Raw genomic sequence first — 19598 nt, 5'->3', positions numbered from 1 at the left:
AAAGTTCATTTCTTCATGATTAGCATGCGTCCTTTCAGGCATGCTCAGGTCTCCAGCAAATTCTTCAGACGATTACGTACGTCTGGAGACCTGACCCTGCAGAAGAGATTAGTTCTTTTTCTTCACCACCCACATCTGAAGGGATGGCAAAGAGTTCATCATTCTGCGAGCTCCATACGAGAAGGATGGCATAGAAGCCAGTCCATTTCGTTTCACATAAGAGGGGTTAGAGTAAGCATAAGAGTAAGCAGAGAAATTCTTCGAGGACTTATGAACATAATGATTTGAAGAATAATGCATATATCCATAATCCTTAGATCTTCCCTGCGAAACAGACGGGTTAGCACGATGATGCTCATATGAGGACTTTGATCCTTTTGAGGAATATGATCCATGTGAGGAGTTTGGTCCGTATGAGAACTTGGATCCATATGAAGAATTTGGTCCATACGAAGAATTTGATCTGGGGTTCCTATTCTTCACAGGTGGGGGTCATGATGACATTCACCTGAAGATTTTCAAGGCATCTTTTGGGAACCCAGATTTTCTTCATAGGGGGACCGTTCCTGCAGTTAGTGCCAACATATCTAGCAAATACTTCACCATTCTGATTTTTGAACAGTTTATAGTTGGAGTCAAATGACTCATCATCAGAACAAGGAGATTCACATGCAAATCCAGATAAATTAGATGGATCAATTGGAGGTCCCTTTGCAGCAACCCATGTAGTTTTGGGGTACTGCTCAGGCTTCCAATATGTACCGTCAGCATTGAGTTTTCTCTCAAAGGCAATACCCTCTTTCCTAGGGTTCCTGTTGAGGATCTGCTTTTTAAGCACATCACAAAGAGTCTGATGCCCTTTGAGGCTTTTGTACATGCATGTCATGTACAATTCCTTTAGCCCTGCATCGTCGGTGATACTAGCAATGTCCTCAGATGAGGAATTAGTGATAGCAGAGGTATGTGAAGAATTTGAAACATTAGTAGCATTTGAACATTCAGGTGAAGAATTAGCAGATTCACGTTCAATGCATTTCAAACGAGGAACAAATTCTTCCTGAGAAGCGCTGATTTGTTGAGCAAGTAATGAATCGCGCTCCTTCTGAAGATCTTCATAACTCACTCTTAGCTTCTCAAGGTCTTGCTTTTTTTGAAGAAATTCATAAGAAAGCTTCTCATGATCGGATAAGAGAGTGTTATCATGACCTTGAAGATTGTCAAACCTAGTCTGAAGTCTCTGAAGATTTTCAGTCAAGGCTTTAGTGCGATCCATTTCTTGACCCAACATATCATCACTTTTTTCTAGCATGTTTTGAACCTTTTCAAAAGCCCTTTGTTGTTTTACAGCAATCTTTGCAAGTTTAGAATAGCTGGGCTTAAGGTTTTCATCAGATTCATTCTCACTTGATTTAGAGGAGGTATATTTGAGTACCTTGGCACCCTTTTCCATGAAGCAATAGGTGGGAGCATAGTCATCATCGCCTTCATCAGCCTTGTTGGTGAGGTCATTTTCTTCGGTGTTGAAGATAGGCTTGCTGACGAATGCAGTAGCGAGAGCTAGCCTCGCCACTCCGGATTCGGACTCCTTAGATGTCTCATCTTCCTCATTTTCTTCAGATTCAGCCTCAGAGTCCATTTCCTTGCCAATGAATGCCCTAGCCTTCTTGGAGCTGCTCTTCTTGTGATATGGAGGCTTTGAGGATTTTGATGATGAAGATTTTGTGGATTTCTTCTTTTTCTTTGCATCCTCAGAACTGTAATCCTTGTATTTCTTCTTCTTTGATTCCTTTTCCCACCGAGGACAATCTTGAATGTAATGTCCAGGTTTCTTGCATTTGTGACAGAGCCTCCTCTTGTAGTCACTGGATGAGGAATCATTGCCCCTTGAGGGTCTTCCAAAGCGACCACGTCTTGAGAACTTTTGGAACTTCTTCATGAGCAGTGCTAGCTCATGGCTTAGTTCTTCAGGATCACCAAGGCTGCTACCAGAGTATTCATCTTCGGACTCAGATACTGCCTTGGTCTTCAGTGCACGTGATCTGTCATAGCTCGAACCATAGAGATCTCTTTTTTCAACAAGTTGGAACTCATGAGTATTTAGCCTCTCGAGAATATCAGCGGGATCAAGTGACTTGTAATCAGCACGTTCTTGTATCATCAATGCCAGAGTGTCAAATGAGGAATCAAGCGATCTCAGCAATTTCTTCACCACCTCATGGTCGGTGATGTCAGTGGCACCAAGTGCTTGAAGCTCATTTGAGATGTCAGTGAGGCGATCGAACGTTTGTTGAACATTTTCATTATCGAGTCTTTTGAAGCGGTTGAAGAGATTGCGAAGAACATCAACTCGAGAGTCACGTTGTGTTGAGACTCCTTCATTCACTTTGGACAGTCTATCCCAGATAAGCTTAGCAGTTTCCAAAGCACTCACTCTTCCACACTATCCTTTGCTCAGATGGCCACATATGATATTCTTCGCTTGAGAATCGAGTTGCTTGAATCTCTTCACATCAGCAGCATTCAGAGAAGGTGTGACTGAGGGAACACCATTTTCCACAACATACCAGAGATCGTTATCAATTGCCTCAAGATGCATTCACATCTTATTCTTCCAGTAGGGGTAGTCCGTCCCATCGAAGGTAGGACACCCAGCAGAGACCTTGATCATACCTGCGGTCGACATAACTAAAACTCCAGGCGGTTAAACCAAAATCACACAGAACAAGGGAGTACCTTGCTCTGATACCAATTGAAAGTGCGTTATATCGACTAGAGGGGGGTGAATAGGCGATTTTTATGAAATTCTTCACTGAGGAATTTGCCGGTGAGGAAATTCCTTGGTGAAGAACTACTAGCAGCGGAATAAGTACTCAAAAGTAAACATAACAGAACACAAGCATAGTCATCATGATGAAATGAAGACAGGCACAGAGTACATAAAGCGTAAGCACAGGATAACACAGGATGCAGACAAACAGACTGAAGAAATTGAACTGAGGAAATTGAGAAAATCTTCAGTCAAAGTCTTCAAGCACAGATATGAACAAGCACACAACATAGTTATGAGGAAATGAAAGAGTTGAGGAAATAGAACCAGTAATCTTGGTGAAGACAATGATTTGGTAGACCAGTTCCAACTGTTGTCTCAGTTGTATGTCTGGTTAGGGCGGCTAGGTATTTAAACCTGAAGACACACAGTCCCGGACACCCAGTCCTGAACACACAGCTCAGGACACTCAGTCCTCACCGTATTCCCCTTGAGCTAAGGTCACACAGACCTAGCCCAATCACTCGTGGTAAGTCTTCAGGTGACTTCCGAACCTTCACAAACTTGGTCACTCGGCGATCCACAATTCCTCTTGGATGCTCTAGACCATGACGCCTAACCATCTGGAAGAAGCACAGTCTTCAAAGGTAACAAGCGTCGGATCCACGCAGGATCAATCTCTTCAGTGATGCTCAATCACTTGGGGTTTGTAGGTGTTTGGGTTTGGGTTTTCCTCACTTCATGATTTTCGCTCAAAGTCCTCGGAGGATGGGTTGCTCTCAAATGACAAGTGTCAGTTTCTCTCGGAGCAGCCAACCAGCTAGTGGTTGTAGGGGGCGGCTATTTATAGCCTAGGGAGCAGCCCGACATGATAAGACATAAATGCCCTTCAATGATATGACCGTTAGGTGGATAGATATTTTGGGACAGCTGGCCCATAGCACAGCAACGGTCGGAATTTTGAGTAGCAAAATCCTCAGGGCTATCATGTTCCTCACTGTGTAGGCAATCCACACTGGCGAATTCCTAACTCCTCAGTCAGAACAAATTCCTCAGAGACCAGAAGAACTTCGTCTTTGTCCCTGAAGAATATGACTGGACTGTATGAGATTTCCAATGGCTTCATTCGAAGGGATTGGTAGGTGTAGGATTTTGAGTTGAGCATCACATGGAAATTTTTCCTTAGTATTTCCTCGACCCCTTTAACAGTACGGTGTTTCCTATGACTCAAGAAAGAGAAAATAAAACTATGAAAACAAAAGTCTTCACGCTTCATGTTCCTCGAATGAATACCAAGTCTTCAAGGTCACATCAATTTCTTTACTTTCAAAGTCTTCAGAAAGTCTTCAAAAATCCAAAGTTTTCAGTCGAAGAACTTCATTTTTAGGGGTCGACTTTCTCTGTAAAAATCAAACTCCTCATAGACTTATAGACCTGTGTACACTCACAAACGCATTAGTCCCTTAACCTATAAGTCTTCAATACACCAAAATCACTAAGGGGCACTAGATGCACTTACAGAGCAACATATACTTCTTCCTCAAGCTTACCATTGAGGATTGCACTTTTCACATCCATTTGATATAAAGTGATATCATGATGGTTAGCATAAGCAAGTAATATGCGAATAGCCTCAAGTCTAGCAACAGGTGCAAAAGTTTCATCGAAATAAATTCCTTCAACCTGTGTGTAGCCTTGAGCTACGAGCCGTGCCTTATTCCTCACCACAAGGCCATTTCCATCTTGCTTGTTGCGGTAGATCCACTTTGTGCCAATGATATTGTGCTTGCGAGGATCTGGACGTTTGACCAGTTCCCAGACATTGTTGAGCTCGAACTGATGTAATTCTTCTTGCATGGCCTGAATCCACTCAGGCTCTAGAAATGCTTCATCTACCTTAGTGGGCTATGTGATAGAGACAAAAGCATAGTGCCCACAAAAGTTAGATAAATGTGAAGCTTTTGAGCGTGTGAGAGGACCTGGCGCTTTGATGTCATTGATGATCTTTTCAACTTGCACTTCTTTTGCAATGCGAGGATGAGCTGGTTGTCATTGAGGAATTTGATCAGCATTCTCTTCAGCACCATTTCTTCAGTATTTTCTTCAGGTGCATTAGCTCGACGTTCTTCATGTTCTAGAATGAATTCTTCAGCAGATTCTTCAGTAGGAATGACATCCTCAGTAGCCTTAACTTGATAGTTTCCTCAGGTGTTGGTTCATCTATCACAGTAGGTAGGTGCTCTCTTTGCGAGCCATTAGTTTCATCGAACTGCACATCTACAGTTTCAACAACCTTGTGAAGAACGTTGTTGGAGACTCTGTAGGTGTGCGAGTCCTTTCCGTAACCAAGCACAAAACCTTCATGTGCTTTCGATGCAAATTTTGAGTTGTGATGAGGATCTCTAATCCAACATTTAGCACCGAAGACTTTGAAATAACTTACATTGGGTTTCTTATCAGTGAGGAGTTCATAGGCAATCTTCTTGAAGAATTTGTGAAGATATACTCTGTTGATGATGTGGCATGCAGTATCAATTGCCTCAATCCAGAAATGACAAGGCGTTTTGTATTCATCAAGCATAGTGTGAGCCATCTCAGCAAGAGTCCTTTTCTTGCGCTCCACGACGTTGTTCTACTGAGGAGTATAAGGAGCAGATAACTCATGAGTAATACCAAGTTCATCAAGATAGTCATCTATACCAGAATTCTTGAACTCGGTTCCATTATCACTTCTGATGTGCTTGATCTTCACACCAAAGTTGGTTGAAGCCCTCGAGGAAAATCGTTTGAAGACTTCCTGCACTTCATGTTTGTAAGTAACAATGTGTACCCATGTGTATCAAGAGTAATCATCAACAATAACAAAGCCATATAGAGATGCATCATTTGTAACAGCAGAATAATGATTAGGACCGAAGAGATCCATGTAAAGCAATTCAAATGGACGAGTAGTGGTCATGATAGTCTTCGCTGGATGCTTAGCCTTTGTCATCTTCCCAGCTTCACAGGCTCCACATAGGTGATCCTTGAGGAATTTGACATTCTCGATGCCAATGATATGCTTCTTCTTCGCAAGCGTGTGCAAATTCCTAATGCCTGCATGACCAAGTCGTCGATGCCAGAGCCAGCCTTCTGAAGCTTTTGCAAGTAGGCACACGGCTGGTTGTGGTCCTGTAGAGAAATCAACAATATACAGGTCTCCTCTCCTAAAGCCTTCGAAGACTTTGGAGTTGTCAGCTTGCATAACCACAACACAACGGTACTTGCCAAAGACAACAGCCATATCAAGATCGCAAAGCATTGAGACAGACATGAGGTTGTATCCTAAGGACTCGAGAAGCGTGACTTTGTCCATGTGTCGATCCTTTGTGATCGCAACCTTACCTAGACCCAATACCTGACTTTTGCCTTTGTCGGCAAAGATGATATGCTTCAGATGCGATGGAGATAATGGAGCATCCATCAATAGATTCTTGTCACCAGTCATGTGATTTGTACATCCACTATCGAGGACCCACTCAGTGGCTTTGGGTTGATCATCCTGTAGATGAATTAGTGCAACTTACGAACTCATATACTTCATCAGTGAAGAATATGACATCAATTCATCAGATCAATTTCATCAAGCAAAAGAACAGATAAAGCAGTATGAGGATGTGAGAAATGAAAGTTCATTTCTTCGTGATTAGCCTGCGTCCTTTCAGGCATACTCAGGTCTCCAGCAGATTTTTCAGACGATTACGTACGTCTGGAGACCTGACCCTGCAGAAGAGATTAGTTCCTTTTCTTCACCACCCACATCTAAAGGGGTGGCAAAGAGTTCATCACTCTGAGAGCTCCATACGAGAAAGGTGGCATAGAAGCCAGTCCATTTCGTTTCACATAAGAGGAGTTAGGATAAGCATATGAATAAGCAGAGAAATTCTTCGAGGACTTGTGAACATGATGATTAGAAGAAGAATGCTCATATTCATAGCCCTTAGCTCTTCCTTGCGAAACAGAGTTGTTAGCACGATGATATTCATATGAGGACTTGGATCCATATGAAGAATTTGGTCCATATGAAGAATTTGCTCTGGAGTTCCTATTCTTCACAGGTGGTGTCCTGAGGACATTCACCTGAAGACTTTCAAGGCACCTTTTGGGAACCCAGATTTTTTTATAGGGGAACCATTCCTGCAGTTAGTGCCAACATATCGAGCAAATACTTCACCATTCTGATATTTGAACAGTTTATAGTTGGAGTCAAATGACTCATCATCAGAACGAGGAGATTCACATGCAAATCCAGATAAGTTAGATGGATCAACTGGAGGTCCCTTTGCAGCAACCCATGTAGTTTTGGGGTACTGCTCAGGCTTCCAATATGTACCATCAGCATTGAGTTTCCTCTCAAAGGAAATACCCTCTTTCCTAGGGTTCCTGTTGAGGATTTGCTTTTTAAGCACATCAGAAAGAGTCTGATGCCCTTTGAGGCTTTTGTACATGCCTATTATGTACAATTCCTTCAGCCCTGCATCATTAGTGATACTAGCAGTGTCCTCGGATGAGGAATTAGTGATAGCAGAGGCAGGTGAAGAATTTGTAGCATTAGAAGCATTTGAACATTCAGGTGAAGAATTAGCAGATTCATGTTCAATGCATTTCAAACAAGGAGGAACAAATTCTTCCTGAGAAGCGCTGATTTGTTGAGCAAGTAATGAATCGCGCTCCTTTTGAAGATCTTCATAACTCACTCTTAGCTTCTCAAGGTCTTGCTTTCTTTGAAGAAATTCATAAGAAAGCTTCTCATGATCAGTTAAGATAGTGTTATGATGACCTTGAAGGTTGTCAAACCTAGTCTGAAATCTCTGAAGATTTTCAGTCAAGGCTTTAGTGCGATCCATTTCTTCACCCAACATATCATCACTTTTGTTTAGTAGGTATTGAACTTTTTCCAAAGCTCTTTGTAGTTTAGTGGCAAGGGAAGCAAGTTTGACATAGCTGGGTCCAAATTCATCACCAGATTCATCATCACTAGACTCGGATAGGTAGCATTCAGTTACCTTAGCATCTTTTGTCATAAGGCATGATGCAGAAGATGATGATTCTGATTTGAATGTCATCGCTTTGAGAGATTCCTTGAAGTCCTCAAACCAAGGATCATGACAGGTTCGATGACCTTCATAGACCTTAGAGAGACGGTCCCAGATAAGCTTCGCATGATCGAGATGCATGATATTCCTGAACTGATTTTGAGACAGACAGGAGCAGATGACGTCCTTCACCATGAGGTTGAGAAGAGTGCACTTGCGAATGTCATCTGCTTCCGCCATCTTGCACAGATCGGTCAGACCAATCTTAGTGACGGTCCACAGCTCGCTGTTCATCGCCATGAGGCTCTTCTTCATCATGGCCTTCCACTTGGGATACTCGTGACCGTCAAAGATGGGGCATGTAACTTTTTTCATACCTGCGGTCGACATAACTAAACTCCAGGCGGTTAAACCAAAATCACACAGAATAAGGGAGTACCTTGCTCTGATACCAATTGAAAATGCGTTATATCGACTAAAGGGGAGTGAATAGGCATTTTTTATGAATTCTTTACTGAGGAATTTGCAGGTGAGGAAATTCCTTAGCGAAGAACTACTAGCAGCGGAATAAGTACTCAAAAGTAAACATAACAGAACACAAGCATAGTCATCATGATGAAATGAAGACAGGCACAGAGTACAGAAAGCGTAAGCACGGGATAACATAGGATGAAGACAAGCAGACTGAAGAAATTGAACTGAGGAAATTGAGAAAATCTTCAGTCAAAGTCTTCAAGCACAGATATGAACAAGCACACAACACAGTTATGAGGAAATGAAAGAGTTGAGGAAATAGAACCAGTAAGCTTGGTGAAGACAATGATTTGGTAGACCAGTTCCAACTGCTGTCTCAGTTGTACGTCTGGTTAGGGCGGCTAGGTATTTAAAACTGAGGACACACAGTCCCGGACACCCAGTCCTGAACACGCAGCTCAGGACACTCAGTCCTCACCATATTCCCCTTGAGCTAAGGTCACACAGACCTCGCCCAATCACTTGTGGTAAGTCTTCAGGCGACTTCCGAACCTTCACAAACTTGGTCACTCGGCGATCCACAATTCCTCTTGGATGCTCTAGACCATGACGCCTAACCGTCTGGAAGAAGCACAGTCTTCAAAGGTAACAAGCGTCGGATCCACGCAGGATCAATCTCTTCAGTGATGCTCAATCACTTGGGGTTTGTAGGTGTTTGGGTTTTCCTCAATTGATGATTTTCGCTCAAAGTCCTCGGAGGATGGGTTGCTCTCAAATGACAAGTGTCAGTTTCTCTCGGAGCAGCCAACCAGCTAGTGGTTGTAGGGGGCGGCTATTTATAGCCTAGGGAGCAGCCCGACATGATAAGACATAAATGCCCCTCAATGATAAGACCGTTAGGTGGATAGATATTTTGGGACAGCTGGCGCATAACACAGCAACGGTCGGAATTTTGAGTGGCGAAATCCTCAGGGCTATCATGTTCCTCACTGTGTAGGCAATCTGCACTGTTGAATTCCTAACTCCTCAATCAGAACAAATTCCTTAGAGACCAGAAGAACTTCGTCTCTTTCACTGAAGAATATGACTGAACTGTATGAGATTTCCAATGGCTTCACTCGAAGGGATTGGTAGGTGTAGGATTTGAGTTGAGCATCACATGGAATTTTTTCCTTAGTATTTCCTCGACCCCCTTTAACAGTACGGTGTTTCCTATGACTCAAGAAAGAAAAAATGAAACTACGAAAACAAAAGTCTTCACGCTTCATGTTCCTTGAATGAATACCAAGTCTTTAAGGTCACACCAATTTCTTCACTTTCAAAGTCTTCAGAAATTCAAAGTCTTCAGTCGAAGAACTTCATTTTTAGGGGTCGACTTTCTCTATAAATATCAAACTCCTCATAGACTTATAGACCTGTGTACATGCACAAACGCATTAGTCCCTTAACCCATAAGTCTTCAATACACCAAAATCGCTAAGGGGCACTAGATGCACTTACATCGACTGATCCTCAGTACCGAACGTACGGCACCTCAGCGTTCAGCACACGTTCAGCTCGGTGACGTCCCGCGAACTCACGATCCAGTAGAGCTTCCGGGAAGAGCTTCGTCAACACGACGGCGTGGTGACGGTGTTGATGAAGCTACCGAAGCACCGCTACGATATGACCGAGGTGGATTATGGTGGAAGGGGGGCACCGCACATGGCTAAGAGATCAATGATCAATTGTTGTGTCTCCAAGGGGTACCCCCCTCCTCGTATATAAAGGAGTGGAGGAGGGGGAGGGGCCGGCCTCCTATGGCACGCCCCATGAGGAGTCCTACTCCCACCGGGAGTAGGACTCCCCCTTTCCAAGTAGGAGTAGGAGAGGAGAAGGAAGGGAGAGAAGGAAAGGGGGCGCCCCTGCCCCCTCCTTGTCCAATTCGGACTAGAGGGGGAGGGGTGCGCTGCTGCCCTGGCCGCCCCTCCTCTTCTCCCACTAGGGCCCATTAGGCCCAATATACTCCCCGGGGGGTTCCGGTAACCCCCCGGTACTCCGGTATATGTCTGAAACCTCCTGAAACACTTTCGGTATCCGAACATAGTCGTCCAATATATAGATCTTTACGTATCGACCATTTCGAGACTCCTGTCATGTCCTTGATCATATCCGGGACTCCGAACTACCTTTGGTACATCAAAACACAAAAACTCATAATACCGATCATCACAGAACTTTAAGCGTGCAGACCCTACGGGTTCGAGAACTATGTAGATATTACTGAGACACGTCTCCGATCAATAACCAATAGCGGAACCTAGATGCTCATATTGGTTCCTACATATTCTATGAAGATCTTTATCGGTCAAACCGCATAACAACATACGTTGTTCCCTTTGTCATCGGTATGTTACTTTCCTGAGATTCGATCGTCGGTATCTCAATATCTAGTTCAATCTCGTTACCGTCAAGTCTCTTTACTTGTTCTGCAATGCATCATCCCGTAACTAACTCATTAGTCACACTGCTTACAAGGCTTGTAGTAATGTGCATTACCGAGAGGGCCCAGAGATACCTCTCCGACAATCGGAGTGACAAATCCTTTTCTCGATCTATGCCAACTCAACGAACACCATCAGAGACACCTGTGGAGCACCTTTATAATCACCCAGTTACGTTGTGACGTTTGGTAGCACACAAAGTGTTCTTCCGGTAATCGGGAGTTGCATAATCTCATAGTCATAGGAACATGTATAAGTCATGAAGAAAGCAATAGCAGTAAACTAAACGATCAAGTGCTAAGCTAACAGAATGGGTCATGTCAATCACACCATTCTCCTAATGATGTGATCCCGTTAATCAAATGACAACTCATGTCTATGGCTAGGAAACTCAACCATCTTTGATCAAAGAGCTAGTTAAGTAGAGGCATACTAGTGACACTATGTTTGTCTATGTATTCACACATGTATTATGTTTCCGGTTAATATAATTCTAGCATGAATAATAAACATTTATCATGATATGAGAAAATAAATAATAACTTTATTATTGCCTCTATGGCATATTTCCTTCAGCCGCACCGATGCACAGCAGCCCGCTTAACCCCTCCCTTCATGTCGCGCACGCTATCCCTTCCTCACTCCGGCGGAAGACGGCCGCCGAATCGCCACCACGCCGCTGGCTGCTCTGGATTTGGGGGATTGGAAGGAAAGGAGATACGCTCCGCTGCCCTTGGGAGCAGTTTCGAAATGGGAGGAAACGGAAGTGGGGAAGGGAGACGAACTGCAAGGACCCACGACCGCTCTAAGCACCCAACGGGTCTCGACCACGACGCCACGACCAGGGGACACCTGGCGCACGCATCGATTAGGACGGTTTTCACCTGGGAAGTGCGGGGCCGCGAGATGGGAATCGGACGGCGCGTGAGCGCGTTTGCTCTATAAAACAAACGAGCCAGCGCGCACTTTTTAGGTTTTAGGAAAAAATATCTCAACATTGCTTCGTAGGAAAACTTTATTTATAGCCCTCAAGAAATAAGAAAACTCTTTGTATAGCCGTCAATGCTCTTGCAAACGGACCTTTTTCCTTTCCATTAACTTGTATCTATAAATTTATTCCCGTCTTAATGAAAAAGCAGAGCACCTGCTATTGTCCCTCAAAAAAAAGGAAAACTTTATTTTTGTCACTCTAACTTTTGCCCACTTTGCTTACGCCACTTTAGAATTTGACATATCACTTTTGGCACTCTAAGCTTTTGACATACATCACAAATGCCATTCCATGGCAAAAGCAGTATTTTTTTTATTTCACTTTTGCCACTTTTAACTTTTGATAATGTGTCATAATTGTCACTTTTAACTTTTTTTATTTCACTTTTATTTCACTATTTTATTTCGTGGCCTCGACGGCACGAGCGTGAACTACTAATTGCCGAGAAGGTCCAATTTCACGCACTATAGCACGAGCTTCACAACCTATGACCAATTCGTGAGTTCGGGTGGCCGACCTAGTCCATGTACCTCATGTATGCCAACACAATCGCCATGACCGTGCTTGTGACCTTGTGTTCGGTGTGTGGATGGCCTCGACGTTGGCAAGGTGTTCACGGCCACCGCTTTCAGGCCGAGCTGTTCGCATGCACGTGCTTATTTCTCTGCCGCTGCAAATCGCTCGAGCACGTGTTTCTCCTCCCCTGCCCCGACAACAGAGCTGTTTATCGCCTGCGCGCTCAGCGAAGATGCACTGTACGAGCACCACGCGGCACCTAGGTGTAGTGGGGCTTGCATCCTGTAGATGACTGGGCAGTCGGTTGAAGCAGCCAACAAGTTCGAGGTGTTCCAGTAGGGCCGCCACGGGCAGCCGCACCCGGCGGCTTGAGGTAGGAGAAGTCGACAAGCCCGATGCGGACACCGGCGCCACCCGCGGGGAGAGAGAGAGAGAGAGAGATCGAGAGATTCGGGATGGATCGGAATATTAATGTGACACATGGGTCCGGGCTGTCAGAGTGATCCTGGCCGGGATCTTTATTTTCCCGGTGCGCCAAACGGAATGAGGGTTTAGATTGACTGGGATCGACGATTATAGGGTATGGACTTCAGGGATTTGAACGTGGAGGTTCATTTACGTCGTGCTCTACAATCTTAGGGTTTAAAATAGACTTCACTCAAGCCGCGAGGATGCATGCGACAGTCATGGACCAAAGCGGCGAGTCGGCCGGTCGCGTACAGCAGGAAAAGGCACAAACCGGAGATTTGTTTGGGACAAAAAAAAAGGCCTAGTCCGAGCGGTAGTCATGCAACATCAAGGCAACCCACGGAAGCAAGGAAAATCCATTAGGAGGACAAAGCAAGCTAGCATCCGGATTGAGTCAGGAGCTACACCACGTGAAATTGCTACTAGTACTGAGAGGCGAGCACGTAGGTTTGCTTTGTGTACTTTGGCATCGTGGAAAGAAGCTTGGTTATTTTTTACAGGTCAATCATACAAAGAATCTGGCACTAAGGGGTATCAGATTTGAGGTGGAGAAGTTCGACATAACAGAAAACCTTGGGTTATGATAGACAAGGTGAAAAATTTATTGGCACAATAAGGATGCTTGAAGGTGTTGCGGAATGTCAACCAGTTAAGATGGATGATGAGGGCTGTGAGGAGTTGCAGATGGTTGCAGTTAGAAAATCGGCTCGGGTCAGACACATAGGGCAGTTGGCTTGGACAGTCTGACGGATCGACGCAAGTCGGTTGGTACAGAAGACGGTGGTGGAATCAGCGACGACGACATAGGGGCGTGATGCTGATGGTGACCGACTTCTGGGTGTGAAACACGTGGCTCAAGCCCCGAGGGCTTGTGTGGCTTCGACAAGACTATGGCGCGAGGTTGATTCAAGGTGATGTACACACGGAGCTTGAAGTCGACGGGGCGCGTTGGTGGACTGATTATCTACCATGGAGTCATGTTGAAGGTGGAGCTGGAGTTAGAGAACTTCACTTGGCGCTGATTGAGGGGCTACAGCGTAAGAGCTCAGAGAGTCGAAGCCTATTCAGCGGGAAAAGCAAGTGACATGTAATTCGGACTGGAGCCCAGTGGTCTGATGGAAGCGTGAAACTCGTCATCGATCGGTGATGATCGGTGGTACTCTGCAGTGGGGGTTGAGTGGTGTGGTTTCGCGACCCTTGAGACTCGATCGGGACAGCGGAGGCTCGACGCGGTAATAGCGGCGAGGCGTGCGGTGTGCACGGGACATGGAGACGGGCCAGGGCTCTGGTGGTCATACATGTGGTGAGACAACTGCGAATTTGACTCGGGATGACTACAAGCAATGGTGAAATTCCTTCAAGTTTCAGACAGGCGGTTAAGAAAGGAGCGGTGATGTTGAGTTCAGGTAACTCTTATGTGTGACACCCAATATGTGAGTTGTTCATTTTCACGCAGGTCAATGATCAGTGTGTGATTGTGTTGGACGGATACTCTGAAAGTTGGGAGCACAAACTAGAGTAACAAGGAACTTAATTTTGCTCGAGTATTGACTGTGGTCAAGAAAAGGAGGGACTACAAGATGCAGATGAAGTCATATGGAGTCTTTGGAGTAGCAGCTGTTCTCATGGGATAAGTTCAAGTCCAATGTACATGGAAGTTTGACGCATTGACGAATTCAAGGTGGTGGAGAATATTCGCCAAGGTGGAGTTTGTTAGAGTTGTGTCGAATATTGTGTACAAGTTAGGTTACAGTTGGACTCTGAGTTGTATTGTGTTTAGATAGGATATGGAGTCGTGTCCAAGTAGGATACTTGTATCTTAGATCTCTCATATATAGTAGGGGTAGACACACGATGTAACCTATGCCAACATAATAGCACAGGCGCGCAAGGGGGAGCCGGCGGCATGTGCCGGTGCCCGGGTGGCCGGTGTGCGGTATTGTGACGGTGTCACGGGGAGGAGCGCCCGTAGTCAAGTCCCGAGGATGTTGCCATATCGGTGAACCTCGTTAACAAATCTCGATGTCGTGCTCGTGTGATTGCTTGGTCCTCGGATGATCAACGGTATGCCTCGAATTTATTCTAACACAACCTACACGTGTTTCTTTTAACAAGGGAAAGGCGCACAAAGCACCATCATACTTCAGCTCAAAGACATTGTACATCATGTATTACAAAACCCTGAAGAAAGGCATGTTGAGAGGCTATTACAGGGCACTGACTAATTCCTATGAGCTGAATTGGTGCAACTCTGGACAGGAATACTTGAGGATCGGTTGAGTTGTGAGCTATAGAATTGGGGCCTGTAGCAATGTGATGGACTTGAGGATTAGAGCAACTCCAATAGCTCCTGTAAAAAAAAACTCCCCGTAAAAGTCGTTTTATGGGATGACCGTATGATTTAGAGGAGGTTGTCTAACACGTACTTTCTCAGTTTCCGTAAAACTTGTTCTCCTAAAATCTTTTCTTCTATTTCCCATTAAACTAAGCCGAGGCCTGCAAGTCAGTGACACGGCAGGGGAGGTGCAATGGCGGCGGCGGCGCGTCCTTGCGCGGCAGGGGATGAAGCGGTGCTGCACGGCACAGCAGCAAAGGCGGCACGACCTGGCGGCCAGCCTCGCAGGGCTGCGCAGCAGATACTGGCTTGTGTAAACAGTAGTTTTTTTAAGGATACGGGAGCTATTAGAGTTGCTATTAAGACCTGCTGATGCTTGTAGTCAGCTAGGGAATTCACGAATTCCCAAGCAGTGAATCTTGAGTTAATATCCCTGGCTGTTGCAGCCCTTGCAAGGGACAGGTTATCTGCTAAGAAGGTTGGTTGTTGTAACTGCAGAAAACCTGCAATACCTGCAGCGAGTAGCAAGTCAAGGGCTTCTGCTTGAAGAGGAGAGGAGGTGCTTATATAAGCTTGAACCATCCCTTCCAGGAAATTTGGATTTCTTCCAAGAGGCATCAGAGAACACCTTAGTACCTCAAACCAGAAGATCAGGTTTGATGGTGCACCCTTGGGAAGGGAGCATGAAAGACTGCTCCCAGTTTAGAGGCAAAAGCTTATATTATACGGAAAAAACAGTATAATACAATATACTGTTCATGCCTGACATAAATGAGATAAGGACATGCCTGGCATAAAAATACAATATAAACATCTACAAAACCTGAAAAACGTAAGACAATTGCAGTCCGGAGGCAAGATTTTACGAAAAAACAGTTCACAGGGATCACACCAATGAGACAACTCGCTTTGGTCATAATGTTGCTGATCAAATCTGGTAGGTCGATCATAAACGCAACCAGCACTTCATACAAGAAATGAGATGAGGAGCGGTCATCTGTAATGTGGCAAAAGGTGTATATTCTCCACAAAACTGTGATTTCAAAATCTACAGCTGACAGGTCAAATTGCTTATGTTCAAAATTTCAGGAGAAAATGGAAGAGAGAGCAACCTCTGCTACTAAGAAAGAAGCCGAACTCAACTCAAGCATAAGAACCAGATCGGTTTAACAAAAAAAATTAACAATAGCATACTGAAGAAACAGAACTATGATAAGAACCAAACTGCACGACAACACAAGTATCCCTGATACGAAAACATCTCCACAGAACAAAGACCAGGACGAACCAGGCGCCACAAGAAATTCTACTTCAGAGTTAAACCAAATTGCATACAGAGCAGCAAATATCAAACTACTAACATGAGCAAAGATCCAAGCTAACCATTCAATGACCAAGAGTCCCTTGACTAACTCCTATTAGCAGAGGGCATATCTCTCTCAGGGCTTGTTTGGGACTGCTCTGATTCGTCAAAATCTGTTTCGTTCCACTAAATTTACTTTGGAGCAGTTTCAAGCTGAAGTTGTAGCACTACCAAAGAGAATGTTTAGCTTCCATCTAGCTCCAGCTTCAAGAATGGGAAATTTGGTGGAAAAGATCTATTTGATTGGTTGAGGGCGAAGAAACAAAGGGGTATCCACTTACTGGTGGCAGTGGTGGGTAATTTTCACCCAACTCCAGCTTCTAGAGTTTTTTGGAGCACCCCCCGAGGAGCTTCATAAAAAACTAGGAGTTGCACCCCAGATTCTAGTTTTTTACGGAGCGGCATATCGTGGAGCTATCCCTGTTTGGCTTATGTTTTCCGGAGCAGAGTTGAATTTTAAGAAGCAGAGCAGTCCCAAACAGACCCTCACTGTCTTACAAAAGTATCCACTAAAAGAAATTGACTAAGACTGCATCTCTCATGTTTTCTCAGAAAACATGCTAGATGGCCTGCCAATGCTTCACTAATTCTCTAGTAGCACGAATAATTAGCATTTCAAATTGCAGTCAGTGCCATTCACACTACTTAACAATGAGAAGTGAAAGTAAACGGGGAACAAGTAGCACAGATGTATAGCATAGCTACTCCAACAAAAGGCACCAGATGGTAGTAAAAGTGCGAGCACAGCCATATAAGTTGTTCAGTTCTACTAGTATTATAAAGTAAGAACTAGGACCATATGCTCCTAAAGGATGGACAATCCAAAGGCATTAGTACATGGCAAACTAGAAGTACAAACCACTTTAAAGCCCTAGAAGAATGAAGGCTCCTTATCCAAACCACCTTCTTGCATCTCGCTGTACGGAAGTGGAATCATGCTCTCCTGAAAGTACTGATTAGTGAAGTAAACAGAATATGTTCCCCCTTTAATTTCGTAATATCCCAAAAACTTTCCGTCAATGTCACAGTGCAAAAGATAGTCAGGACCGTCCAATGGATTGTGACAACAGATCAGCAGCTCACGCTGGTTAAGCAGTGACATCTTAGAAATATACTCAAACTGTGGTGATGTCTTCATCGCTAACAAGTTAATCCGGTACTTCAAGGCCCAGGCCTCAGCCTCGTAGTCTTGCATCATCCAAATCTCTATGCTGGCATCATTGGTGCTGCACGAAGCAAGCTTGTCGTCCATCTCCCACAATGACACCTGACGGCCCAACTGGCCAGAACTGCGCATCCACCGGAACTTCTCAGTTACAGTGTCGAACACCATAATGTCCATGGGAGTCTCCATGTCAATTCCTGTTAACCAGTGCAGGCTGCCGCGGTGGTTGACTTGTGAACTATAGCAGGAATCAAAAGCCCCTTCACGCATACATTTCGACAAATGCGATGACACTGACGGCCGTCTGATCATTCTCGGCTTGTCAGATCCTGCCGAGAGAATGTAGCCACGTTCATGGCCATGCGAGAACCAGAGCACCCGGTATTCTCCAGATGGATGGTGCCGGTAAAAGCCAGCTATGTAGATGCAGGACCCCCCTGCCGATGGAACTCGAGGTTGTGGTAGCGGAGCACATCTGCGAGTGGCTGGATTGCAGATCCAGAAATGGGATGCATCGGACAAGATGAGAAAGCCATCACAGGCCCCCAGGAGATTATGGAACTTAGAGTGTTGAATGATTGGCCAGAGCTTTTGATTGGAGGCTCCGACACCGTTGTCACGGAAGACAACGAAGGTGACTCCTTCCTGCCCAGGGATATCCTGGTTGATAACAGGGAGCGACGGCTGGCGTAGGCAGTTGCCGAGCATGAACTTGTCGGTGGAGGTGGCACTGCACCACAACTTGCGGACAGCGCGGCAGCGAAGAACGTCCTTTGGTGGCAACCGGATGAGGATCTCTTCGATGATAATCCACTCGGGGAGGTCGTCGAGGATGGTCCCACGGCTTCTTTTCGTCATGGTGATTGACTGCCGATGGTATTCCATCAGATCTAAAGGAAAGAAAAAAGAGATGGGGATGATTGAGCTTATCCATACCCCTAAATTCAACTTGGCAAACACAGAACAGTAGTATCTGGCACATGTCAAAGAGATAATGTGTGATCCCATAGATTCAAACGGTCTACGGCCGAGTACTACTATGAAGAATCTACTGTATAAGAAAGCAGCCAGGCATGAGACATAAATCAAAACTGTAAATTAGCTAGAGTTCTGCAATTGTCGTCCGAATCCTACATAATAAGCAGAAAATCATGTAGCAGATATGCCAGCAGTTCTCCCATTACGTGATGCAATCACAACAACAGTTCATATGTTTCATATGCCTGTTGAAAAATTAATTACCGTAAAAGGAGAGACGAACATTCGTTTATTTATTCAGCATTCTATTCAAATGTAAAATTATTTACTGCAAGAACACATCAGTAACTGAATACAAGGTTAAAGGAATGAGCAAATGCTTCATATGCTTGGTGTGATCACATCATAGTTCTAGTGACGTCAGATGATATGTCATCGACCAAAGTGTGCGTTGTAATCAAATATCCATGCATTATGCACCAATCAGGTAGCAGAACTTTCAATCCTTGTTGACTAATCTGCAATATTGTCTACATACTGCCCATGTGTTGTGATTGCATCAGGTAATGGGGGTCCCCAAACCAGGGGTCTAGGGACTAATAGTGGCTTCTTTTCTACGGTGTTGCTCATAACTGAAATCTAATATAATTGGTAAAGAAAACAAGGTGAATTTGTGGGGGTTCCCAGTGCAGTTCGTCTTACCAGTACGAGAGCAGTGGGCGCTTCCTCCCGCTCTGCCGCTGTACGCGTCGCCGTCGCGGGGAAGGACGGCGGCGACGCTCCCCGGAGCGGCGCGTACGAGGGCTCGCTCGTCGCCGGCAAATATGGGGATCGGAGGATCTTCTCGCTGCTGCGCCGGCGGGGGGAAGGAGAGTGAGGCGACGAAGGGCCAAGGGCCGGAGTGCGCTGGGGAGGCCCGTGCGAGTGGGTTGCAGGGCCCAAATGAGTACGATGCTCCAAGCAAAATACAAAGCGTCTTCTAA

At 45.0% G+C, this 19598-nt stretch overlaps 1 protein-coding gene across 1 annotated transcript; it reads right to left on the bottom strand.

Annotated features, from left to right (window-relative positions):
* Positions 1-17163: 17163 nt before the first annotated feature.
* LOC125532139 (putative F-box protein At2g02030) lies at positions 17164-19534 on the bottom strand. Its single transcript, XM_048696297.2, has 2 exons — positions 19318-19534; positions 17164-18527 (listed from the first exon to the last, which is right to left on the bottom strand). The coding sequence occupies exon 2, from the start codon at positions 18520-18522 to the stop codon at positions 17344-17346; it is 1179 nt and encodes a 392-aa protein (XP_048552254.2). The 5' UTR covers positions 18523-18527; positions 19318-19534; the 3' UTR covers positions 17164-17343.
* Between the last annotated feature and the right edge of the window lie 64 nt (positions 19535-19598).

Source organism: Triticum urartu, chromosome 7A (assembly GCF_056163025.1).
Source record: "Triticum urartu cultivar PI428250 chromosome 7A, HENAU_Tu73, whole genome shotgun sequence".
Taxonomy (NCBI): domain Eukaryota; kingdom Viridiplantae; phylum Streptophyta; class Magnoliopsida; order Poales; family Poaceae; genus Triticum; species Triticum urartu.
Note: the sequence above shows the minus strand (reverse complement) of the source record. Positions and strands in the feature narration are given on the sequence as shown.

Bases quoted from the DNA above. Each gene is read 5' to 3' on its own strand.
- LOC125532139 (XM_048696297.2), bottom strand. From the start codon at position 18,522: ATGGAATACCATCGGCAGTCAATCACCATGACGAAAAGAAGCCGTGGG.